This window comes from Gekko japonicus, unplaced genomic scaffold, assembly GCF_001447785.1.
Source record: "Gekko japonicus isolate JY-2015 unplaced genomic scaffold, Gekko_japonicus_V1.1 scaffold63, whole genome shotgun sequence".
Classification (NCBI taxonomy): domain Eukaryota; kingdom Metazoa; phylum Chordata; class Lepidosauria; order Squamata; family Gekkonidae; genus Gekko; species Gekko japonicus.
Window position 1 is genome coordinate 485,900 of NW_015168654.1, and position 26,772 is coordinate 512,671.

The following is a 26,772-nucleotide window of genomic DNA, read 5'->3' on the forward strand; positions in this document are numbered from 1 at the left end:
TTCCTCACAGATTATGTAAAAGTATCAAGGCATTCATTTTTCAACAAAATGAGATACCTCCTGAAGAACTTTGTGAGTTGACAAGACAGCTGAAGATGCGTATTGGAGACTACATCAAGAAGAGAGAAGAGGAGATTATGAATTATAGTTCTAGTTATTTTCATGAAATAGTGAAAATAATAGATGAGGAAATACTTGCTTTTGAAGAAACTGTAACTCTGAAACTAACATCTTCATACCGAGTGGATGTATCACTCTATTTGTGCCAAATGGCAGCACAGAAGTTTGCAGAACTGTATGAAATCTTCCAGAAAGAAAGTGATCCTATTATCTATCTTAACAGCAAGAAAGAAGACTTCTTTAAATCATTTGCCATATCCTACCAAGGAGCAAAATCGGCAACAACATTTGCTGACTTTTTATGCACCAGCCTTAACTCAGCAATTTGTGATGCAATCTACGAAAAGACAGCGATTGACATAGTCAATGTGATGAAGACTGAAGACCCAGCTTTCAATGGTACTCGAGAGAAGTTGGAAATAAACTTGCTGATTCATCTTGCTAAAAAGGAAAATTTTCATAAATACATGGACTACATTTATAATCCAAGTTATTCAATGGCAGAATTTATCCAACAAAGAATTAATAACTACTGTTTGAATAAAAGGAATCCACAATTAAACAAGTTCTTACATTCTCATCTTAACACTTTCAAAGATCTTATTCTTTGTGCCATCAATGACTCAACCAGAGTTGTTGAAGATAAAGGAAGCAATGTATCCTTGTGGCTGGATGAATTCTGCAGCAGGATAGGAGACAATTTATATCTTCCAAGGCACACCTTGAGCAGCATTGAACACCAAGAAGTCATAGGCATAAAATTGATTAAAGAAGCTGTTAGTGACTCACTGGGCCATGTGCTAGATGATTTGGAAAGAACATTCTCCGAGACTGATTTGGACCCATTTTTTGCAAAGCCTCATGAGATTCTATTTGAGCAGGTTAGTGGATGCATGAAGCAGTGCCCATTTTGCAAAGCCGTGTGCACAAACACCATTCCAGATCATGATGGAGAACATGGCACTTATTTCCATCGGCCACTAGCTATAACAGGTGTCAAGTGGGAAGGAACAAATAATTTTGTTATTGATATTTGCTCCAGTATTGCAGCAAGTGATTCCACTTTCATCTCTGATGGGAAGAAAATTCCTTGCAAACAGTATCGAAAAGCAGGAGCTGATTACGCAAAGTGGAACATCCAACCAAGCACTTTTCCACAGTTTTATTGGAAATGGTTTGTCTGCCATTTTAGAAATGAACTAGAAACTGCCTACCAAGGAGTTTTTGAAGCAAAAGGAAAAATACCACATGACTGGGAAAACGTATCTAGAGATGAAATTCTTTTTCTAATGGAAATAGACCATATGTATAAGTTAAGAGATGAAATTCTAATGGAAATAGAGCCCATTTATAAGTTAGGAGGTTTCAGGCAAAAACTCCTGACGCTGTTTTCCCCACAGAGTTCTGCTTAGGATGGCACTGTTGTTTTAAAACAAAAGAGCCCAAGCATCCTGTTCATTCAGCCACAAAGGGCTGAACTAGATATGACATTTGGCATAAATTGGTTCCAAGGATCCCCCACCCCCACTTAGATGGAGTTACAGCCAAAAGTTACTGCCTTTAAAGGAAGATTGGAAGTGTGCCAGAGCCTGATTCATTAAGGACTATGGCCCTGGAGGAAAAGGCGGCGGTTACCTCATTAAGCTGTTATTCCATATGCGTTGATTCAGAGGACATTTAGACCCAACTTGTATGAAACATCTAGTTCAGACCTAATCAATATGAAGGTGTTATTATCGCTCTGATATAGGCCTGGCTGTGATAGATAAAACAATTTTACATGGCAGCAGCATAATGATGTGATCTCAGGAGCTTAGATATGTGGCAACACCATGTGAAGATGATAATTCAACAGTTTGCCGTGCTTATACCTATTTGTGGTGATGAAGATGGGACGGACAATTATAAAGTTCCTTCATGAGAATATGATGGATAAGAAAGTTTTCCTAGAAGAGACACCTCAGGTTGATCACCCAACATAAAATATTTGGGTAATAAATGTTGATAACTGAACAGTCAAGAAAATGTATAAATTCACTTAAGAATAGGAGGGGCTCCTGTTGATCAATGAAAAAGGGCAGTGGTGCGCTGGTAAATTTTTAACAAACAGCTCTCAGGGGGGAAACGTATGCATACCTATATGTACAAAACTTTATTATAAATTTTACTGATATAAAGGATGTGTAGCACACAATTTACAAATAATAATATACAGTACTCTTTATTGTAAAATCCATATAGCCAATTGATTCTCACAGAATGCTGTTGTTGATTTTTTGCCAAACTCTTGTATCCATAGCCAGTGGTGTGCTGGCTGTGTTGGGGGTGGTGGTGGAGGAGACTTTCTGTACGCATGCTGCAGAGAGCAACTGGGCAAGGAGAGAGCCAGGGGACCTATGAGGGGGTGGGGTGGGGAGTGTATCAGAGGGGCGGAGATTTACATGCTGAGAATCAGCCACCTCCTTCCCACGCCCAAGCCACCCTTTTCCACGGCTTGGTTACCTGAGGTGCCTGCATGTCACAGCCCTGGCCAGCGTCTTGCATTTACTCCAAATTTTTACCTTATTCTGCCTCTGAGAATGTGCGTGAAGGAAGGAGGAAGGCATCCTAGAGCTCCTGATGATTTTTCAACCAGCTGGCAAAATTCTTGAAAATTTAACAATCTAGTCTCGTGAACCAGTACAAACTGGCTCCAGCACATCGCTGAAAAGGGTATGAAAAACTACACGTCTCCCATTTGTCAAACTTTATCCCATCTTCAACCCACTTCTTTCCTTTGTTTCTTTTTTGCATTGTTTTGCTTCCTTCTGATTGTTGTCTTTTTCCTTTTCTCCTTGTTTTGGGTATTTTGGAGTATTCCATCTGGGAACTAATAAATGGTAGAAGAGAAGAAAAGTAGGTTTTTATACCCCACTTTTCTCTACCTTAAGGAGTCTCCAAGCAGCTAACAATCACAGTCTCTTCCTCTCTCCACAACAGGCACCTTGTGAGGCAGGTGGGCCCGAAAGAGTTCCGAGAGAACTGTGACTGGCCCAAGGGCACCCAACAGGCTTCATGTGGAGGAGTGGGGAACCAAACCCGGCTCTCCAGATTAGAGTCCACCACTCTTAACCACTGCACCACGCTGGCTATGCAAACTGCTATGTAGAAACACAGGGTGGGGTAGAGAGCTGGGTTTAGCTTTTAACTAGATGGGCTGGAGATGATCTGGAGATTAGGCTATTGCATATCTCATTGCTATGTAATCATTTATTTCATTTTATTCATTGATCTGTGACTTTTAGATGCTTTGCTGAAGTGCCTTATAAGTTCATTTTTTAACAGCCATGTTTTAGGGCTTGTTTTTTTGGTATCCAGTATTATATTTTCTTTGATTGAAGAGTTTATTGCTTTTGTGTTGCTTTATTTGCTGTTTTGTGCATTAATAAACCATTTCCAGTTATTTTAATCTAACCACTCAGCCTGTGTGTGGTCCTCACTAGTCTGTGTCTCCTACTATTTGTGGGAAATTAGTACATGGGTTTTCACAGGGTGGTGGTGGTGGAGGAAAGTGCTGCCAAGTCACAGCTGATTTATGGTGACCCTGTAGGGGTTTCAAGGCAAATGATGTTCAGAGGTGGTTTGCCAGTGCCTCCTTCTGCGTCATAACCTTGGTATTCCTTGGCGGTCTCCCATCCAAATACTAGCCAGGGCCGACCCTGCTTAGCTCATGAGATCTGATGAAATCAGACCAGCCTAGGCTAGCCAGGTCAGGACACGACTGGGCATATAAGACGACCCCCAACTTTTCCAGTTAAAATATAGAGTTTTCCAGTTAAAATATAGAGCTGTGCTGATGCTTCTGGCGTACCGGCGTATAAGACGACCCCCCACTTCTGAGAAGATTTCCCTGGGTTAAAAAGTAGTCTTATATGCAGGAAAATACAGTACTTTTTCTCCACTGTCATCCCTCATCAATCAGATTTTGCAGATTTGGGAGGCATTATGTATATTGGACCAGAGATTGCAGAGGGATCGTTGAAGGTGAAGGGCCATACTATGTTATTGTTGCTTGAATGTAGTGCATACTAGTATTTCAGAGGAAGAAGTAGAGCTGGCAAGCTAGAAAGGTCAGTTTCCTCTGTAACCTTCCTCTTGCCTACTCTGCTAGTCTTTCTCTGTTACTCAGAATGCTGCTCTTAGGGACTGTGCTGCCCCCAGCCAGCGTTAATGTACCTTTAAGAGTAGTTGCACTTGGGAATTGGAGTCCACAGTTAGGGGTCCCAGAAGCTTCCCTCTGACTGGCTCATTAAGAGTAATTTCCTGAGCTCAGAGGCGCAAAGATAGGAGTTTTATTGTTCTTTTCCGTTTCTTTGTCCATCAACCCTTACTGCAAGGAGAGGGGAAGCCCATCTCTTTTCTTACCATGTCCATAGGATTGACCTAGATCAGAAAGATGTAACGCTGTATCCCGCTATGCAGCTCTCACTAGACAGGACAGGGACTTCTGTCTTTCTGGATTGTAGTATAGTAGTATAGATGTTAGCAGACAAGACAAGACTACCATTCTTTTGCTACAGAAGAAGGTATAAGGTCCATGGTTTTTAATTGTTTAGGGTAAGGACTTTGCAGTATCTGAGTCAAGAAAGATTTTAGCTTCGTATCAGGAAAAAAACCCACCTTTGTTTGGATATGGAGAATCCTTGGCCAGCATCAGGGGTCATTTCGTAGAAAAAGAGCTGAATAAAAAGGGAATTTTATTTATTTCCTACAGCAGCCAGCTTTAATACTAAGCAAGGTTGTCAGCTCCTCAGGGGAGACAGGGAATCCTCTGCCCCCAGCTCCTGTTTCCTGCCACTGCTCAGAAGAAGAAGAAAAACAATCGGTTGACAGCACAACATCAATTCTGGGGAAAACCTGGATGTGATACCACAGCTCTTTAGGAATCCTTAGGTTTTACCATAGAGTTTCCAGCATTTCCTAGCAAGGGGTGACATCACTGATGACTGCCCCCACATGCCCCCGCTCCCCCGGCCTTCTGCCTGGCAACCTTATGGCAGCTTCCCCCTTCCCTTGTACAATCCTAACTGTGTAACAGCTCTCTCCAACTCTGCCAAACAAGTACATGTGTGCACACTTTTGGATGTGGGAGCCTGGGTCACTCCACCTTCAGCTCGCTGAATTTTCTCCCTTATTCTCTGTTACCCTGATTTTGCAACCAAGAGAACAGAAGCTCCATTTGTAGGGTTGCCAGCCTCCAAGGGGGCCCTGAAGATCTCCAAAAATTACAGCTGATCTCCAGGTGGCAGAGGTTAGTTCCCCTGCAGAAAATGACTATGACATTACACCATACGGAGGTCCCAAACAATGCCCTCTCCAGGTTCCACCCCCCAAATCTCTAGGCATTTCCCAACCTGGAACTGGCAACACCCCAAAACTACAGCAGCCTTTTTCTCCTTGCAGCCTTGGCATCCTGGGAGACGGAAGCTGTGGTTGGATGGTTGAAGCAGAGCCAGCCGAAACAAAGCCGTCAAAGACAGATAGGGGGGGGGGGGGGGGGGGGATCCAGGGCTGAGGTGCCAACTACCAGTGGTGGTGCACCTTTAACCACTGTGCCAACTGTCAAGAGTCTGGGTGTGTTTCGGGATGCCTCCTTATCGATGGAGGCCCAGATCAGAAATGTTACCAGACTGTCATTTATCCAACTACGCCAGATCAGGCAACTAGTCCCCTTCCTGTCTTGCCCTGACTTAGCCACAATAATCCATACAATGGTCACATCCAGGTTAGACTACTGTAACTCGTTCTACACAGGGTTACTCTTGAGACTGACCCAGAAACTACAACTGGTCCAGAATGCAGCGGCGAGGGTCCTTACTGGGACCCCATTGACAGCACACATACAACCAGTGCTCCGTCAGCTGCACTGGCTCCAGGTTGAATACCGGATCAGATTCAAGGTTTTGGTATCAACCTTCAAGACCAACATACCTGTGGGACCGCCTCTCCTGGTACACCCTCAGAAGGGCATTACGCTCTGGAAGAAAGAACCTCCTAGTGATCCCTGGCCTGAAAGAAATCTGGTTGTCCTTGACCAGATCAGGGATAGGGAGATGATGGCTACATGACAGAGGAGCTGACTGGGGGATAGGGTTGCCAGCTCTGGGTTGGGAAATACCGGAGATTTTGGGGGTGAAGCCTGAGGAGGGTGGAGCTTGGAGAGGGACTTCAATGGGGTATAATGCCATAGAGTCCACCTTCCAAAGCAGCCATTTTCTCCAGGTGATCTTTGGATTGGGGGAGGGGGGGTGCTGTGTATTGCCCCAGGTGACTCCATCTTTGCTGATGCTGGTGCTTAGTTGCCCTAAGTCCTGAGAGAGGACAGGACAGCATGAGCTGCTCTCAGGGGAACATTTGCACTCATGCTAGTTAGCAGAGCCTATCTTCTAGACCTGGGTTGGCTAAGCTCCTCTGCGTGTGTGTGCACACCTCTTGAGGCTGGCTGATTGGAGCTCCGCCCTTAATCTGCTTTGATAACTTTGATGGGTTATTAAAGCTCTTCTCATAAGTAAACCCAGGTCTCTCATGCCAGTTCTTTGGGAACTTCTGCAAACATAAGAGCTCCTGGCCTGGGCTCACAACACGATGTCACCAAAGCAGGCAGAAGTTTTAAAAGGTAGCATCTTCCTTTGTTTGTTCAAATACTTTGACCTGTGGGGACCCAAATTCCTCTGAAAAGGGGTAGTGGGGGGTTTGGGGATGTATTTTCTCCATCCACAGTAACTGTCCTGCATTGTAACTTCGCTATAGTTATGTTTTTCTTTCCTTAGATCTGTATCTGCTAAGCTGGACAGCTTTTCCCATGTATGTGCTATAGTTAAATCTTTAGTAATAAAGTTTCTTATGTATTTAAGAAAGCAGACTGTGTTTCAGATCCTACTGACACATCGTAGACCGGTCTTAACACGGTAAAGACATGCAAGCATAGGGAGACCTAAAGTAATTGGAAGCGCTGCTCTTTGTACTTGCTCAGAGGCAGCATTACCAGTGTTTCCCAAGGCACTGGTTACGTGATTGGCTAGGTTTTATGTCTTGGGGTGGTGGCACAGAAAAGGAGCACGCTTTCACCTGCAAGCAAACATACAACATTTATGTGAGAACACACATGGCCACGGTGGGATTGTTACAGTGACTATCACATACAAAGCCCCGCGTAGCCTTGCTCTTTCATAGCTGCATGACTGCTTCTCCTCCTATGTTCTCCCATGACTGTTTCACTGGTCTGCTCAGGGCTTTCTGCAGGTCCCACCCTGCAAACAGACAAGATCAATAACCATGCATGTGTTTTCTCTGTTGTAGTCTCCTCCCCGTGAAATGGCTCCCGTCAGATCAGGAGAGCTCCCGTGCTTCTGCCATTCTGCAAACTATGTAAAATGGAGTTGTTCAGGAGGGCTTTTCTGTAAAGACAATAGGACTATAACAGGTCTCTGCAGTCCTAGCCCTAGTCCATCGCTAATTAGATGCCTCTTCATATTGACTGTATCAACAGACACTGTTAATCCACGTTGAGTCTTAGTGAGACAGGCAGTCTATGCATACAGTAAATGAATAATAAATATTCCCCTCTTGTACTACAACTTTAAGCATGTGTACTCCGAAGTAAATAATTGAATTCAGTCCCTGGTGTGTTTAGGAAGCATCCTTGGTTTCTCAACATTTATTTCCCCCTCAAACAACTTCCCACCTGTGCTGCTTTTATTGCTCCACTTCCTCCTTCTGATGATACCTGGATTGCTGCTGTTCTGGAAAGACCTCATCTAAGATCTCCACAGCTCAGATGTTCAAGCACCAGTAAGGCCTGATTTGAAGAGAACGCTGGGAAAGCAAAAGCTGCCACCTGTGCCCCTTTGTACTCACACAGCCTTTCAATGGAACTGGCCTGCCGCCCCCTGAGAAGCAGGTACATGTGCACAGCATCACAGCACCTCCTGAGCCACTGTAGACCTCTGGCGTGCTAACTAAACAATGTTATCGAGTATGGTTCTCAGGCTGCCATCTGCTGGCTGTTCCCCCACTTCAGGTAGCTTGCCTGGCATCAGTCAGGCTGGTTACTTTTCTGTTACAGCACCCACTGCAGAGTGGGCTGCCTGAGGAAGTGAGGTGGATGGCATCTCTAGAAATCTTCACATGGCACTGCAAAATAATAATAATAATATAATTCTTCAGACTGCAGGTATTTTATAGGAGGGAAGGGGGTTATTTGAGGTTTTATTTTGTATGTTTTGAATTGTAATCTGTAAGCTACATGGCATAGCAGGATATAAATACTGTCATAAAATACTTTGGATAGGCACAGCAAGATCTGAGTCCAGTATCACCTTAGAGGGTACAAGCTCCCTTTGTCAGAGTGTTAACTCTCAAAAGCTTATACCCCCGAACTTTTGTGGGTCTCTAAGGTGCTACAGAGCCTGAGGAGCTGCGGTGGCTCAAGTGGTTAAGACGCTGAACTGCAGGCTGTGGAAGGTCAGTAGTTCAGCAGTTCGAGACCTGAGTGTGCCGCATGACGGAGTGAGCGGGTTTGATTCAGTGTCAAATTGCAACTGCATGCATATATTTTTTAAAATCATCAAATGGGGGAAAGGGGGTGGGGGAGAAGGGTCTTCCATGGGGAACCGTCGTTCCCAATCGTCTTTCTGTCTCTCTCTTTCTTTTTTTGGCCTTTTCTGGTGCAAAATTGCTCTTGCTGTGGGCCCCTTTGCAGTTCCAAGGAAGTTTGTAAAAAAAGGGGGGGTGGGGGAATAGAAAGATGGGAAACTGGACTTTATTTTCTTTCCTGCACAGGTTTCCACCCCCACCCCCCCAAACAAACCTGTTGTGTGTGAATTTGTATGGGGTTCCAGGTTTTTTTTTTATTTCCCCCCTTTCAACTCAAGCTGCAATTTTGTTCTCCCTCTCTTGGTTTTCAGGAACAGACGCCAGGAGCTGTCAAACATGTAGGGAGGGGAGGGGGGGAAGTCAGAGCAACGCCAGTAGAGGACTGCAAGACACCTTTTAAAAACTTGGATCCAGTTGCATATGTCTGCGTTTTTTGGGAGAGGAGAGGGGGGAAAAGATTTGGGGGGGGGAACTGGCCCTCTGTTGAAAACCCTGAATCCAGGCGACTGGTTGCATTGGAAGAAAAAAGGGAGAGAACGGGCTTTAGGACCCCTCAGACGGAGTCCCAGCTGCCTCCGGCCATCCCTCTTGTCATTCTGTGGATGGCTGCATATGCGCATGTTCAAACTGAGGGTTTTTTAAAAAAAACAATGCTGATGCGGCATACAGCGATGGGCTTCGCTGTGAGGGAGGTAAGTGTGATCGCGTTTTAACCGGCATAAACTGCACCGGTTCCAACCGTTACAGTTTATGCCGGCTGAAATGCCCCGTCTGAACGCACCCAGTGAGTTGTTCCCGTCTCTAATTCCAGCTCCTGCCAACCTAGCAGTTCGAAAGCAAGAAATTGCAAGTAGATAAATAGGTACCACTTTGGTGGGAAGGTAACAGCGTTCCGTGCACCTTGGTGTTTAGTCATGCCAGCCACATGACCCAGCTCTTCGGCTTTGAAACGGAGATGAGCACCGCAGCCCTAGAGTCGGACTCGATTAGCTTTTGAGCAAGGGAACCTTTACCTTTTTAAGGTGCTACTGGACTCAGATCTTGCTTTTCTACAGTGCAGACCAACAGTTTAAACAGATCATGATGGGTAGCCATGTCAGTCTGTCTGTAGTAGCAGAAAAGAGTAACAGTCCAGTAGCACCTAAATCTCTAATTTAGTCATATTTAAGGTGCTATTGGACTCTTACCCTTTTCTGCTGCAACAGTTTAAACAGCATACTATGTGAATGTGAACTCCTGCAGACAAGAGTTTTGCCTCTGACACCTCATGTTCTACTCAGGCTTACTGTTTCCAGGAAGTCCAGATACTGAAGCTGAAGCTCAAATACTTTGGCCAACAAATGAGAAGGGAGCACTCATTGGAGAAGACCCTGATGCTGGGAAAGATTGAAGGTCAAAGAAAGAGGGGGATGGCAAAGGATGAGATGGTGGGGAATTTCGCATTACCCTTTTAAAACTGTTATTGTACCGTCTTGGAATAAACCGGTACAGGGATGGCCATTTCACACAGCCTTTCCCCTACCGGTAAGGAGCTGTCTCTGAAGCAGTTTGTCATTTCAGACAGTCACTATTGCGCTGCTTTGGGGTTATATTACAGTGCACCATAGCGCTCTTAAAATAAACATTTTTTTGTTTTTTAAAGAAGGAGATAGCCCGCATGGGTGAAAAAGGGTGCAAAAACCTCATCACTGGAGGAAGCACTACGGGGCATTTTACATGACACCCCGTAGCGCTTCAGGAATAGTAGAAGACCTCTTGGAAGCAGTTTGAGGTAAAAAGGGCTCAGGAACACTTCCCTAACAGGACAGAACCGTTTCTGTCTGAAAGGGGAAATATATTCCACTAGGGAACCGTTACTAAAACAGTTCTGTCTGAAATGACAGATAGAAACCGTTAGTGAACAGTTCGTGAAATGGAACATATCAGCTGTCTGAAATTCCCTGTTTAGACAGTGTTATCGATGCAATGAACATGAAATTAAGCAAACTTCAAAGCATGGCAGAAGACAGGAGGGTCTAGCGTGATGTCCATGGGGTCGCAAAGAGTCGGACTCGACTGTGTGACCAAATGACAACTACTCCCGCAGCATGGAGTGGCTCACATTTTGACAAATACAACAAAACCACAAGCTCATCATTACAACAGTTAAAACCTTGGCATTCTCCCGGTACCTAGAAAATGTTCAAAAGAGAAAATGTCTAGCAAACCAATAACAGCTGAAAACAGGATTCACCAAAAGCCTACTGGAACAATTCCATCTTGCACATGTTTCCTCTGATAAAGCACTCCACCAGGACAGGGCTATGATGGAAAAAGGCCTCATTCTGGTGGAAGCAAGAGAGACTACCCGAGGACCAAGCACTATCAAAATATTGCACAATGATGAGCACAAGCAGGTGGGAGATAATATTGGGATTAGTGTGTGGACTCTAATCTGGGAGAACCGGGTTTGATTCCCCACTCCTCCACTTGCAGCTGCTGGATGACCTTGGGCAAGCCATAATTCTGTCAGAGCTGTTCTCTCAAGGACAGTTCTGGAAAGAGTTCTCTCAGCCCCACTTACCTCACAGGGTGTCTGTTGTGGGGAGGGGAAGGGAAAGGAGTCTGTAAGCCACTCTGAGACTCCAAGTGAAGGGTGGGGTATAAATCCAATCTCTTCTTCTTGGGATGGGCAGTCCTCCAGGTATGCTGTTCCCAGACTGTTTAGGGCTTTAAAGGTTATAACCGGAACCCTGAACCTAATCTGGAAACAAATTGGCAACCAGTGCAGCTGCCCCAAGATTGGCTGTATATGAGTCGACCAAAATGAGCTGGTCAACAGCCTGGTAGCTGCATTCTAGATCACATGAAGTTTCCAAAGTATCCCCAACAGCAGCTCTGCATGCAGCACACTGCAGTTGTCCAGTTTGGATGTGATAATGGCATGGATCACTGTGGTAAGATCAGACTGGGGTAAATAGGGGCCATTTGGCAGGTTTGGTGTAGAAACAAAAGCACTGACCTCACCATTGTGGACACCTGTTTGTCCAACAGAAGCAAGGAATCAAGCCACACCCCCAGACTCTTTACTGAGGCCACTGAATTTAAGGGGACTCCATCAAGAGCTGCTAACTGCAGTTCTGCCAGAGACTTGACCTTTCCTAGCCACATGATCTCCATCTTTGGATTCAGCTTCAGCCAGCTCTCCCTCAGCCAGCCCACCACTGTGTCCAGACACTGACTCAAGGCAAAGAGTGCCACATTTGGCTGCTTACCCAACGGGAGAGTTGAGTGCCAGCTGCATATTGATAGCACCCAGCCCCAGACTCCTGACAAGTTCCACTAGAGGGCGTGTATGTGTGTGTGCATTTTAAACAACAATCAGGGACAGGGCAGAACCCTGTGGGATACCAAGAGGAGATCTGGTCCCTGATAGCTGCTCTCTGAGAGTGTCCTTGGTCAGATGAGGCCAGGCAGTTGACCAGGACCAAATAGTCAACTGTATCAAATGCTACTGACAGATCTAATAACATCACCAATGCCAAACTGCCTAATATGCCTAAAACTCTCATGTTTATCCCAATTCTTCTCTGCTGCATTTGCAGTGCAATCCCAGTTTGGTGTAGTGGTTAAGTGTGCAGACTCTAATCTGAGAACAGGGTTTGATTCCCCACGCCTCCACTTGCAGCTGCTGGATGACCTTGGGCAAGCCATCATTCTGTCAGAACTGTCCTTGACAGAGCAGTTCTTGAAAGAGCTCTCTCAGCCTACCTCACAGGGTGTCTGTTGTGGGGAAGGGAAGGGAGTTTGTAAACTGCTCTGAGACTCCAAGTGAAGGGCAGGGTATAAATCCAATCTCTTCTTATTCTTCTAAATACTGTCCTGGGAGTAAGCACCATTGAATAGATCTAAGTAGGATTATGAGAAGAACTGTTTAGAATAAAACTATCAGGTAATCTGTGCTCAATCACAACATTCCTAGAGGATGAGAAGTGTAACTTTATTTTGTGGGGTCAGGGGGAGACAGAGGGTCTGCAGGTGCCAGTTGCAGCCCTTCCTTGCCAGTCAACTGTGGGAAGGGGCTATATGCACAAACTCCAGATGGGTAGCTATGTTAGTTGGTGGCAGCAAAAAAGAGTCCATTGCTTAAAGACGAACATTTATTCCAGCATATTTTTTCTCAGGAGAAAGCTGTTACAAAGAAGAGGCCAGTTTAAAACAAGAGCAAATTCAAAGTGTAATCCAATCAGAGTGGGAAAGGATCACTCCCAGCTGTGGATAACTATTGGTAAACAGGATTAATATTCAGAAACCATTGGGGAAACACTTTAATCTTCAAGGGCATTTTATTACTTGCAGGTCTCAAAGTCACTATTCTTCTACAAAAAAAATCTTCCAACCCTAAACTGATGAATTAGTATTAATAAAATATCATCCTTCCCCACCATAAAGACAGAACAAGGACTTAGGATTTCTCATTCACTCACTATCAGTGCTAATATCTTAACATTCAATTCACTGCCATGGGAAGTGGTGGCGGCTACAAGCATGGACGCTTTCAAAAGGGAATTAGATAAGCAGAGGTCCATCAGTGGCTATTAGCCACAAGGTATAGATAGGGACTCTGGGGCAAGTGATGCTCTGTCTTCTTGGTGCTTAGGGGGGGTCAACAGTGGGAGGGCTTCTAATGTCCTGGCCCCACTGGTGGACCTCCTGTTGGCACCTGGTATTTTTGGCCACTGTGTGACAGAGTGTTGGACTGGATGGGCCTTTGGCATCTCTTATGTTCCTACGTAACATTGGCGTCTCTTGTGTTCTTACGTAACATAACCCACACATCCTTTACAGAGATTAATTAGAACAAATTTTGAGTCCAGTGGCACCTTTAAAACCAACACAAGTTTATTCAAGGTATGAGCTTTTGTGTGCACACAAACTTTTTCAGATACATATGCCTCTACATAGGTGAACAGCAAATTAGCATACCACTTAATAAAGATGTTTTGACTTATGCAAAGACTAAATAGCAATAACAAGCTAAGTTTATAGGTAACAATATGTTTGGATCTAATTACAGGGAAAAACAGTAGAGCAATAAATATGTCAAAGTAGAAGACTAATGTGTAAAACTATCCTTCCTAATTGTTAAGAGTAATTGAGACTCTGCCGTTACGTTCCATTCCTCTCCTCTCAAGCGTGGAGTAAGCTGACAGCAGCCTTTGAGATGGGATGCTGTGTTATGTCAGAAAAACCCTTTGTAATATTTATTGCATCACATTACATTCACTATTCCAAAAAAGAAATACATTAAGGTACAGATATTAATTAGTTCAGCCAAAGTGTTATGTAGCCTCTATCCTATATGCCTATCTAGTTTTATCCCTTCTGATTTTACCGTAGGCAACGTTGCCCTATAGAACAAAATATGGGAGTGGTCCTCATCGATTACTCTTTTGATTGGATATCGTTTTAAACCAGCCTCTCTGTGTGACATCTTCCCACTCACCCTTTCCCGTTGTTTACAGCCTTCAATATAAATTCATCATTATGGACGTACACGCTGACTCACGTTGGAATAAATTCAATTACCTTTACCGTGTTGCTGGGCTCCTGTAACAGTCCAGCTTTATTTTTGCTGAAAATAGCTTTCTAAGACAGTTTGTGAATCAAAGGGTGGGAAAGCCGGAAAGAGAAGGCGAGATATTATTGGATCCCATAGTTTGACTGACAACAGGAAGGCCGAGTCAGGGAGGAAATAAACCGCAGGCGGCGCTAAGGAGGCGGGTGATTATCGGGTGACTACAGATGGGAGTGTTGCCTCTTTCAAGATGGCGGCGGGATGACGCTCAAGTGGCGTCACGCATGGGCTGATCTCGGACGGCGAGCGGGAAGAGAGGGGCGGGCGATGACGAACCGGGGAGGCGGAGGGGTGCTGAAGTACGGAAGCCGAGCAGAGGGCTGCGCTCTCCAATCACTCACGAAGCCGGGTGGTTCTTCTGCGCATGTGGGGCCGCCGCTGCTGCTGCTGTTTTCTGTCTGAAGGTGGGGAAGGCGAGGCGGGAGGACGGAGCGACCCACCAACCTCGCGCTGTCCCTCTCCCTGCGTCCTAGCCATGGCCGGCTACGAGTACGTGAGCGCCGAGCAGTTGGCCGGCTTCGACAAGTATAAGGTGTGCAATGGGGGAGGCATTTCCGAGAGGGGTGGGTGTTCTCCTCGGGGGTCCCTGCGGGGAGGAGCCTCCGGCAATGAGGGGGAAAACCAAGAGGTGAGGGGGCGATAGGCGGCAGCTGGCAGAGAAGGGAGGAAGGATGCTGAATGGCGCCTCCCGGGAATTTGCGGAGGGCAGCGTGCATTGCTCGGTGCTAGTACCACATGGATTGCATGCAGAAGGTCCCGAGTGATCTTGGGTAGAGAATGTGTTAAAAACCTTTCTCGGCCAAAGATCGCTGCTGGGCGAGACAGCGGGGGGCTGGGGCTGGGCTCTGGCTCAGTCCCACGCGCGGTATGTTGATGAAGGTCTCTGGGGAGCGGGCCGTCCGTCCTTCGGTGCTTGGTATTGTACGGTATGCATGCTGAAGGTTCCTGGCTCAGTCCCTTGCTATCCCCCGATTAAAAGGTTTATGTAGCAATTCTGGGAGAGCTCTTTCTCTGCTTGCCAGTGCTGGGGTGTAGTCTGATTTGTTATAAGGTGTCTCTATAGATTAAGTTGCATGCACACTGTGCTGGAGAAGGGCTCTGGCTTGGGAAACTGTGGAGGGGATCATGGGTGCATGTTAACGCATGGCTTCCAGTTAGAAGGTTAAATCTCTGGTGCTTGGAAAAGACCTCTTTGGGTTTTCTTTTTACCTGAGTCTATTGGCAACTATTGCAGCGGCTTAGGCAGGCCATTGATCCGTTTTTGCATGAGGTATCTTCACGTGTGAAATTATTGTGCAACGCACACTCTTTATGCACAGCTCTTTTCTACTGATTGTCTTTCAAACAGGAGGCTATACACCACCCCTGCTCCTTTACTTTCTCCTCCTTGCCTGTCCCCACCCCCTTCTTACTTTTGGGTTAATATAAATGCCAGTGTCTGGATTGGGAATGTGGCCTGGGTATCATTCTCCTCTCCAAAAAAATAAAATAAAAATTAGGGCAGAGCACTAGAAGTTCACTTTCCTCTCTAGGTTCCCATTTCCCTGTTACAATATTCAGGAGAGTGTGTCTGTAAGGAAGCTCATTTTCCACCTATCTGTTCTGTAAGGCATTACCCCTTTTTGTATGTATCTGACTGGAAGCATCAGGAGACTCTGCATTGGCAAGAAAGAGAGAAGAGGTGGCAGTGGCGGCAGTGCAGAGATATCTTCCAGTCCACTGAGGTGTCTCTGTGCCTTTCTACTGTTTGCAAGAGTACAGCTGTGTAAAAGCCATTTCCATTTCATTTATTAGCTTCATTGACCTGAGGTCTTAAGCCAAACATGCAAACAACAAATATAAAATGCATTACATAAAATAGTGTAAAAGCTAAGATGTGCACAGCAGATGGTGTGCTGAGTCTTCCTAGCTTCTCTTCTCAGTGTCCTGTGTATTGTTGATGATAGCTGGATGATGTCAAAGATACATACCCTGTGTAAAACCCACTTGGTTTCCTGTGTGAATTCCTGCCTTCTTTCAGTCATGGAATTCCTGCCTATGGTACATGTGGGAAGAATGTAGAAGACACGGGGGAAAGGGGTGGAGGAGCAACCACACTTGCCTCTGGGATGTGTTTTCCTCCTACGCCCTTACAAACAGTGCCAACATTGGGATGTGTGCAAGTAGTACGGTCCCTGCCCAGTGAGCTTCCAATAACTGTTGGGTTTGTCTTCTTCCTGGTCCTGTCACAGTGGGCTTTGTGAGGGATCTTGCTATGATTAAGGGACCAGCGTGACAACCACTAGTTTATCTTGTTGGCTGAAGAGGTGAATGTATGCTTGGGAGTATATCTAATGAAAGTCCTTTTGCATTTGCAATAGCAAACAGGTGAAATTGCATGATTTCTCTGGCCTACTTGAAGAGATGCAGCCCTTTTATCCTTCCAAAAGACTTCTTCAGAGCACTGCTTGCCTGTCTTTGGGTTGTTAAGGCTTTCTAGATGCTGATGTAGATCGAGATGGGTATGTTAGTCTGTAGTAGTTGAAAAGAACAAGAGTCCAGTAGCCCTTTGAAGACTACCAAAATTAATGGCAGGGTATGAGCTGTTGTAAGTCACTGCTCACTTCTTCAGACTTGAAGAAGTGAGCAGTGACTCACAACAGCTCATACCCTGCCACAAATTTTGTTAGTTTTTAAGGTGCTGCTAGACCCTTGTTCTTTTCTAGATGCTGATATATGTTTGCTACTTACTACTACTTTGGTCACGTTATGAGAAAACAAGACTCACTGGAAAAAAGCAATTATGCTAGGAAAGTTGGAAGTAGTAGGAAAAGAAGACCCAGCATTAGATGGATTGACTCAATAAAGGAAGTCACAACCTTCAGTCTGCAAGACCTGAGCAAAGCTGTTAATGACAGAACATTTTGGAGGCTATTAATTCGTAGTCACCATAAATTGGATACAACTTGACAACGCATAACACACACACTTAATGCTGTAGTATGTGGAACTAGGTGATGTGCTACATTCTATTGCACCTTTTAAGTGCTTTCATTTTAGCTGTTCGATTTAACAAGTAAATCAGGTTTAGTAGTGATCTTACCAAATAAACATTTGATATTCCTTACCGTATAAACATTTGATATTTCTTACCATATAAACATTTGATACTTTTGCAGTTAACAATGGAATGCTTCAGCTTTAACTGAACTAAGGAGCTGCGGCAGTTGTTGATGCTTGGGTTCTGTAGCTGGTAGCACATGCTTCCCTTCAGGAGTCTGGTTTTCTCTACACAATTGCTTCTCTCTGGAAGACCTGTTCAAGATGGTTGCATAAGTAACTTTAATTTGCAGATTGCCATGGCAATCTGAATCTTCATGCAAAAGATTCTTATGTTGTCTTTTCCTAACAGGAGCTAGCCCAATAAGAGACAGCATTTTTTCTCCATTCAGTTTTGCTCCCTGGAACTAAAAAAAAAACGGTGCCTCTGTAGCAAGCGCACATGCTTCTCTGTCTATGATGCAATTTTGCCAGTAGCTGTGGATTTGTAGTGGCCTGTACATGTTACTGGCTTTTCTTGGTGTTTGACTCACCTGAGAATCTTCAGTTGCATATGGGATCACCCAAGAGAATGGGTTTTTTTTGTTTTGTTTTTTGAGGCAACCAACAGGTGCGGTTCGTGGTTGCAAAACTGGTGATGGTAAGTTACTCACTCATAGCTCTGGGAAACCCTGGCAGTTGGAACTAGTTCAATTAGACAGGCAATGCATCTAATTGTTCTTGATGAAGATCACAGTTTTGATTTTTCGGGAAGTAGGACTGGAAAAATTCCAGGTGTCTATCTGCTAAAGAACTTCTCAATTTCCCCCCTCCCCAGTGTACAGTAGAGCCTACACATTTCATATTGCCATGGGTCAGAATTGAATTTTCTTCCATTGAAGCCATGAAGAGCAGGCTGTGGATGTTAAGAAAGCACTGATAATATAAAGCTAATTTTGACTGAAAATGGAAGAAGAGCGTGGCTTTCCAGGATAAATCTTGGATATCAGGCAATGCTCCTTCTAAGCTGTGGAGTCGTGTGAGCAAACATTCTATGTTGTGAGCTACTGGCATTAAAGTTGTGAGCGAGCGATTTGGCTGCTGCATAAAATAGCTTGCTCTGGAGCCATCTTTCCTGAGCTAAGACAAAAATGTCTGAGCCGGAAGCTAGAAAACTGTGAGCTAGCCCACACTAACGCAGCTTTGAAGGAAGAGTGCCAGGCACCATCCCGACCCCCTTCCTAACATTATTTTTAGGCAGCCTCTTTGCCTATAATTTTAAAAGGTTTAATGCTTCTCTTTACCCCCAAACCTATTGGTGCCACTGCAATAAAGTGCTCATTAATTCTGTGTATATATATATTAAATGGAGCAGTTTATTCTGTTTCCAAAGGTAGATTTCAGAAATCTGGATAATTGGAGTGAATTCAGAAGTGAGGTTATGGCCTTGGTGTGCTGTTATTCTTTCTGTTTTGACCTTTAATGAGAAGTGTTTCCTTGAGTTGAATGGGAACACACATGGGTAGTGTGCTCTGCTATGTCTCACTGTGTGTTCCTCGTGTATTATCAAGGGTGTGGTGACTTGACAAGAATGAATGGGCCTTCATAAGGCTGAGTTTTTGGGGCAAGTAATTTCTACGTTGCAGGGCTAAATTTTGGCAGCTTGTTGGCTGGTTTCTCTGTTAAACTGAATTCAAAGGTATCTGGGCCATATTAGTGTTTCTGTTGTGTAACTTGTACACATTTAGCTGATTGCTTTCCCTTTTTTGCCTGTTAAACTAGGCTTTCAGTAAAGGTAGTCTCCACACATCAACAATTCTTCCATGTCCCAATGGTTCATGGTACAAGCAAAATCACAAGCTTCCTCACTGACACAATCTCCATTTAGTGAAAGAGCCTTCTGGTATTTATTTGCTTCATTTATATTCTCCACAATGAGGAACCAAATTGGCTTACATTTTTCTCCTCCATTTTCTCCTCACAACAACTTGTGCGGTAGGCTTGGCTTAGAGTGTGGGACTGGCCTGGGGTCACCCAGTGAACTTCCACAGGAAATGGCGATTCAAACTTGGGTGTCTTGGATCCTAATGTGAGACCCCAGCCACTACACCACACTTGCTCTGTATCTATTTGCCACAGAGATCTCTTAGGCCCCTGCCACACGGCAGGGGAAATGCCTCTTAAGGCGCGGCTTTTAAAAGCCGCGCCAATGTTGAGACGCCGCGGCGGGATCCCACGGATCCCCTGGCTGCGGCGCCTTTTCTCCCCGGCGCGATCAAACGCCGGGGAGAAAATACGGCCCTAACCGGGAGCCGGACGAACTGCGCATGTCGGAGCATGCGCAGTTCGGCTCCGGGCCGGGGTTGTGCCGGCGCAAGGACGCGCCGGTGATCAAACGCCCGGTTTGCCCCGCAGCTACAGGATGAACCACCAAAGCAGGTGGTTCAGTTTGCGGCGGCTTTTCCCGGGAAAGGGCCAGTTCGGGTACGGAAGGAGGACGCCTCACAGGTGTTGTGGTGTGATCGCGCCGGTTTGATCCGGCCCCGAACTGGCCCACTCCCGGACCAAATTGCCGTGTGTGAACGGGACCTTAGTTATGCAAATCCAAGTTTGTTAAGAACTTAAGTAGGCAGTTCCTTTGGAGCTAGTAATCATGAGGTGATCACCTGGTTCTCTTGCCCCTTCTGTCGTAAAAATGAGCATGCCATGCTTTTGGCACCAACTGAACTTTTTAAACCATCAGAAAGGGAGGGCCAACACGTGCAGTACAATAGCTTAGCCTTGCATTTACCAGTGTGAATTTACTAGGCCTGAACTGGAGGTGTATAATTGCAGCCTTTTAACCCAGAAATTGGAGAACAGCTGTCATGAATGTTGTGGCACCTTGACATTCTACGAATAATGGCACAGCTTTCTGAAATCCTGGAGACTTGCCTAAACTTTTCTTCAGAAATTTTGTTCTGATGTCTCCAGTAGCTTGCTTGTGCTGATGGAAAAAAAGAAAACAAATAAAGACAGTTGCTTTCCTCTGTTCACCCTTGACACTGCTTATATGAGTGCACTGCTCACAGAAATTGTATTCAGTTGGAAGATACTACCAGTAATAACAAATGAGGCCTAAGGGAAAGTCCTGCTAAAGGGTAAGGTTATAAGGGTGAACTAGTCTCCAGTTAAGGGAATTGCTGCACTCTTTAGAATGCCTTAATGGAACAGTGTTTCCCAGCTGAAACGCTTGTCTTCATAAGAGGCGGCATCCTTTTTCCGACTTCCTTTTTTTGACCAAGCTCAACTTCTCTTGCTTTTCCCAAATATCCTGCTTTTCTTAAATCCAGTATGTATTTTTTCACTGGGTATTCTTGTGCCTGCTAGATTAATGTTTCAGTGGCTAGGCTTGAAGCATAGGACACTTTCTGGGGGTAGCATAAGATGAATCTGATTGTTTTTATCACTTCCCCATAAGCAAAACTTAAGAACATAGTGCTCCGTCCCCAGAACAGCACTGTTCTTTGTTAAGAGCAGCTGGAAGCCAGGCAGAATTGACAATCCAGAGGCTGGGTCACGGGGAACTGCTGCCCGCTTTCCTTCATTGAATAGGGGCACAGCTTCTTAAAGGTCAGACTCTACATTGTAGCTCTGCACATCTCTTGCTGCTGTCCTGTGACTGTGGTACTTTGGATCAGGCTATTTTTTTAGTAAAGAATGTGAAATCCCCTGAGGTTTCATTCTTTGAATCAGTCCCTCTGGCAGAAGCGCTTATGGAGTGATCATCTATCCCTGCTCATTCAAGTGCTGGAACAAACACTTGCTTAAATGTGTGGGAGGTTCAGGGAAGCAGATGTCACAGATCTCTCTTGCTAGCTGGATACCTAGTTGCTTCATTGCACAGTGCAATTCCCCATCTTCTGTTTGTAACTGGAAGGCAGTTGCTGATATCCCAAAGGCTGAGGCAAGAATGTGAAACAGTCGCATAGGTAAAACCTGGCTGGATGACAGTAGTGAACCAACTCTGACCCAGCTGGGTTTGCGATCCTTTCCCAGTCTCAGGGGGATGTTGAGTAGTGGAGTTGCAGTAATTGTCCCAAGTTCTTCTACTTTCACAATTACCCGATGCAGGTAGTGGATGTCTTTCACTGTATATTTCTTGTGTTGATCTGGGGACCTTCTGTCTAGCTCTTCAATGAGTTCCCTTGTGAAAATGCTGTTTGTCACAGAAGCCCTATATGAAATGCTGGGATTTCAGCATCCATGCCAAGTTAATCCTGTTAAGCTTTGGTAAAGACTTAATGGCCTACATAACAGCTATGGTACTCTCCGAGGTTGTTTAGGGCCTGACGTAAGTGTGTATGTTGGATCTTCTGCACCAAGCAGGTTCCTAGTGGTCTGGTTATGGGGCTTGAATGGAGACCACTTTCATAGTCAGATCATTATCTTCTAAAAGTTCAGTTGGTGTTAGCTGTCCCCCACCCCTGCATGGTGATGGACCCATTATCTGTCAAAAGACTGATGGATCTTTTTGGCTTCCAGAATGCTCTGGAAGATGGTGGGAGTCTCAGCAAAGACAGCTGAGCACCTGGCGGCACCCTAGAATTCCATATTGTCTGGGTCTATAGGCAGGATCACTGAAGGCCTGCCATGCTGTGTCTTTTAGGCAAGGAGATTTCCCAGATGGTGACAGAACAACTCCAGGCTCACCTGAATGAGCATATTTGCTTAGACCCTTTTAAATCTGTTTTCAGGCCAGTCATGAGGTTGCGTTCACTGCCACAAGAGGTGGTGGCAGCTACAAGCATGGACGGCTTCAAGAGGGAATTAGATAAACATATGGACCATTGGTGCTATTAGCTACAAGGTATAGATAGGAACTCTCAGTCTGGGGCAGTGATGCTCTGTATTCTTGGTGCTTGGGGGGCAACAGTGGGAGGGCTTCTAGTGTCCTGGCCCCACTGCTGGACCTCCTGATGGCACCTGGTATTTTTGGCCACTGTGTGACACAATGTTGGACTGGATGGGCCATTGGCCTGATCCAACATTGGCTTCTCTTATGTTCTTATGTATTGATGGTAGATGATCTCTAGATGTAAAATGGAGAAGGGAATGAATTCTGTTGGAGCTGTCTGCAGTATTTTTTAAAGCTTATTTTCTAGGGGGTGTACTGTTCTGTTGATCCATCTTGGTCAAAGTTTTGGAGTTAAGACTGAAACAAGTGCATCAATGGCACAGTTTCCTTCAGAGAACTTAATTGAGCATCCATTTGGAAATTTTGCAGTAGAATGTCATCTATACAGTTCTTTATCATCACCTCTAGATCTGTTTCTACCCTGAATCAGTGCTTGGAGGCCATAGTCAAATGGAAGAGGACAGACAAACTGAAATCGAATCTAGACAAAGTAGACATGTTGGTTGGGTAGGCAGATTTTCTTGAGGGGACTGATCTATCTTGGTTGGATGGATTCAAGTTGTGTCTGTGCATATTAATAGTCTGGCTATGCTTCAGGACCTAGACTTTTCTTTTGAGAAAAAGTTTGGTGCTGCCAGGAGTGCTTTCTGTAACTTCTGTCTGGTTAGAAAGCTAGCTCCCTTTTTTGACTCTGCCAACCTAGCTATGTTGATTTGTAGAGCAAGAGTCCAGTAGCATTTTAATGAGAAAATTTGTAGCAGGGTATGAGCTTTCATGAGTCACTGCTCACTTCTTCAGATACAGCTAGAAAGTGAGTCCACCTGTCCTATATTTGGAGAATGGAGTGATTTCAGATGCTAAATGATAATAGCAGGTGTGATATGCAGAGAGGTAGTAGATGTGGAGAAATTAGCATTGGTAATGAGACAGGAAACCTAGGTCTTGATTCAGTCCAGGAGGATGCATTGTCTTGAGCTTCATTATCAGTTGCAATTCAGCAGTCTATTTTTCTAATCTCCCTTTGAAATTACTTTGTAAGAGAACTGCTACTCTTAGTTCAGCAACTGAATATCCTGTAACTTCCAGATTGGACTGTTGTGTGCTTTACATGAGGCTCCCTTTGAAGGTAACTCAGAAGCTTGTGCAAAATTTGACAGGCCACCTTTTGACATTAATAGCATGCTGTACAATGGCACCAGTCTTCTAGTGGCTACATGGACTGCCTTTGTTTCTTGGTGCCATCCAAGGTGCTGATTTTAATGTTTAAAGCCCCTCACAGCCTGGGACCCACATACCTGAAGGACTGCCTCTGCCTTTTCAGACAGACCTACCCACCAATTGAGCCAGCCCAGCATCTTTTTCAGAGGGAGGTATATTGGTATACCATAATATCAAGACTGCTGTGTAGACTGGCTTACCCAAAGAGATGTATAGAGTGCCTTTTCTGGCAAGGGTCTTCGTAAGGCTATTTATTGCAGTGTGAACCTTTGGATATTAGCAGTTATTGATGAGCTCAGTTGGAGACAAGGTTGCACGGTTCTGGAGTGAAGGCATATGGCTGTTCAATTTTATTTGCTAGTTTAATGATATGGTTGATGGGCATGAAATATGGTTTGGAGTTCTGGATTTAGGCTGTATTTTTTAATCTTTCCTGACTGTTAGCTGTATTAATGCTATTATTATTATTATTATTATTATTATTATTATTATTATTATTAGCTGCAACCAGGACACTGGTGTTTTTTGTTTTTTTAATTGGAAGCTGTTGTATATTATTCGTTGATGCCTCTGTACTACATTTAGCCTGTGCCTAAAAATCCACATACAAGATGACTGAGTTTCTTAGCTCTGAGCTTTTTACGACATTTGAAAAATGTAGTCATAAAGAAAAAGAGCAGCCAGCTTCCAGGTGGCCGACTTCAAATTTGCTCTACTGAAGCTTGGATCCACTGGGCTCTTTTCTCCTTTTAGCTTTTGCTCACCCTGCAAATGGAGCCAGGGAGAATATAAATCCTGAAAATTTCCCCTTAGCAGGGGAAATGACATAGTTGCTAAGGGATTCTAGGAATTGCATGACTTGCATTCCACATTTTGTTTAGCCCTGGTGCCTTGTGAAAGAGTTGGGATTGTGCAGCAAAGTGGGAGAGGGAGAGGAAGAATAAGTCACAGTGATGTCAAGGTTGGGAATTAAGCAGCCATAGCCCATGATGTCAGACTTTTCTCTGCAACTTTGGGTGTAGAAACTTAATCTGTCCAGAGTTCTCGGTGGCTCCAGCCGTTTATCCAGTCCTCTCTTCTGTAGGTGTGGAAAAAGGAGCCTTTCCAGACCTAAAGGCCCATTCCATCCTACCTCCTAAAGGTGGCCAACAGACATGCCTGTGGAAAACATGCAAATGGGGCTTGAAGGCAACATCCTGAATGCTCAGCTTTTAACATATCAAGCCTTTTATATATGGGAACAAAGGGACAGTTGAGCAGTCAAGAGTCTACCCAGCTGATCAATAAGTCAACCTGTGCCCCTTTAATTAGTACAGAAGTGGTAGAATGATTGACAAGCCAGAGAGGCAATGATATCCTTTATTTCCTTTCATTGTGAGTACTAGCAATGAAGAAGTAGGATTATTCATGTTTTCCACCACCCATAGGTCTATTACACCTTGAGAATAAACCGGTAGTCTTGTTAAAATTAGCCATTAAGGTTATGTAATAACCTGAATTGAACATTCCTTTTTTTTAATTCCCCTCATGTGTTCAAATCCCCCTCTCCAGTCTGGGGAGGGGAGTGGCTTAAACATACTCCATGTGTTACAGTTTACCGGTGCAGTTTATTCCCTTGGGATTTTCACGGCTAAAAATAATTTTTTCCCCTTAGTGGATAACTTTGACGTGTGGCAAACAAATTAACATGGTGACTGCTGTAAGAAAACAAGATTTGAAAGCAATAATCTGATCTGCCCTTTTTTCTGAATGTGGGAAGGTGTTAAGGCTTGTTAGGCTGGCTACTAGAGTTTGTCTTTGTTTGCAATTCATGCATGTCAGTACTGCTTTAAAAAATCCCTACTTTGTTTTTAATTTGGGGCTTTAATGACTTGCCTGCCATTCCTGGCCTTTGATGGGGCGCCGCTGGTGCCAGCGTCGGAGGTGAGGAGTCTGGGAGTGCTCCTGGATCCCTCCTTGACAATGGAGGCCCAGGTAGCAACCACTGCAAAATCGGCCTTTTATCATCTTCAGTTGATTCGGCAGTTGGTCCCGTTCCTCAACCGTGGTGACCTATGATCCATGCGACGGTCACCTCGAGATTAGACTACTGTAATGCTCTACATGGGGCTGCCCTTGTTGCAAATCCAGAAGCTGCAGCTAGTGCAGAATGCCGCAGCCAGGCTGTTGATGGGCCTCCCACGTTGGGAGCACATCTGGCCTGTGCTCAGGTCACTGCACTGGCTGCCAATAGCATACCGAATACGCTTCAAGGTGCTGGTACTTACCTTTAAAGCCCTATATGGCCAGGGTCTGGCATACCTGAGGGACTGCCCTTCCCCATATATACCCCAGAGAGCACTATGGTCTGGGTCACAATATCGGTTAATTACCCCGGGCCCCAAGGACGCCAGGCTCGCCGATACTAGGGCCAGGGCCTTTTTGGTGGTGGCTCCTTACTGGTGGAATGAGCTCCTGGAAGAGATCAGGGCCCTGCGGGACCTTTTGCAGGTCCGCAGGGCCTGCAAGACGGAGCTCTTCCACCAGGCTTTCAATCAGGAGCTGCCAGCATGACCACCAACTATACTACTAGAACATCTGTAGTACAGGACTGGCCCTAACACGGAGTTAGACCTATATCTACTCGGGAGACCGGGAGACCACTGGATTGAAAACTCAGATGATATATCTTAGAGCACGCCATTTAATTTAAGGAATTATTAATACTGCAAGCACTTTAAATGTTTAAATGCTATGAATGTTTTAAGCTGTTTTAAAATGTTTTATGCTGATTAGGTACATTGTACCGACTTCTGTAAGCGGCCCTGAGCCAGTTTGCTGGGAGGGTGGGGTATAAATACAAATAATAAATACCTATCTAAAATGTGCAACAAATTTAGAGTCCAGTGGCACCTTTAAGATCTATCTGGATCTATCTAAAATGTGAATACACTTTGTATTTGTTTAGATGGAAAGTTGTAGTAGAACAAGAGACCATAAGAAGAGCCCTCCTGTATCAGATCACTGGTCTAGTCTAGGATCCTTTCTCACGTAGTAGCCAGCCACTTTCTCAGGACAGCCAACAACAGGGCATCGGGCCGAGGCCTTCTACTGATGTTGCCTCCTGACACTGGTATTCAAAGTTTTACTGGCTCTGAACATGGAGGTTTCCTTCGGTCACCATGGCTAGTAGCCACTGATAGATCTATCCTCCATGAATCTGTCTAACTCAGAGGTCACTTCGGGGGGGATCGCGGGGGATCACAGTTCCCCCGGGTGAGGTACGGGG

At 44.9% G+C, this 26,772-nt stretch overlaps 3 protein-coding genes across 4 annotated transcripts in view; all 3 read left to right on the forward strand.

Annotated features, from left to right (window-relative positions):
• LOC107113753 (interferon-induced very large GTPase 1-like) overlaps positions 1-81 on the forward strand; it is a 5,623-nt gene extending 5,542 nt beyond the window's left edge. Inside the window, exon 3 of the mRNA XM_015415117.1 lies at positions 11-81. Within this exon, the coding sequence (XP_015270603.1) occupies positions 11-81 (71 nt within the window). The remainder of the gene's footprint in view (positions 1-10) is intronic.
• Positions 82-95: 14 nt separating this feature from the next.
• LOC107113754 (interferon-induced very large GTPase 1-like) lies at positions 96-3,055 on the forward strand. The gene has a single exon (XM_015415119.1). It carries the CDS (start codon positions 96-98, stop codon positions 1,530-1,532), a length of 1,437 nt encoding a protein of 478 aa, XP_015270605.1. The 3' UTR covers positions 1,533-3,055.
• An 11,649-nt stretch (positions 3,056-14,704) lies between these two features.
• Positions 14,705-26,772, forward strand: part of EPT1 (ethanolaminephosphotransferase 1) — a 69,447-nt gene continuing 57,379 nt past the window's right edge. For both annotated transcript variants that reach the window (XM_015415174.1, XM_015415175.1), the window contains exon 1: positions 14,705-14,903. In XM_015415174.1, the coding sequence (XP_015270660.1) occupies positions 14,736-14,903 (168 nt within the window). In that variant the 5' untranslated portion in view covers positions 14,705-14,735. The remainder of the gene's footprint in view (positions 14,904-26,772) is intronic.

What these genes read in the sequence shown, in the direction of transcription:
- LOC107113754 (XM_015415119.1), top strand. Translation starts at nt 96, where the DNA reads ATGCGTATTGGAGACTACATCAAGAAGAGAGAAGAGGAGATTATGAAT.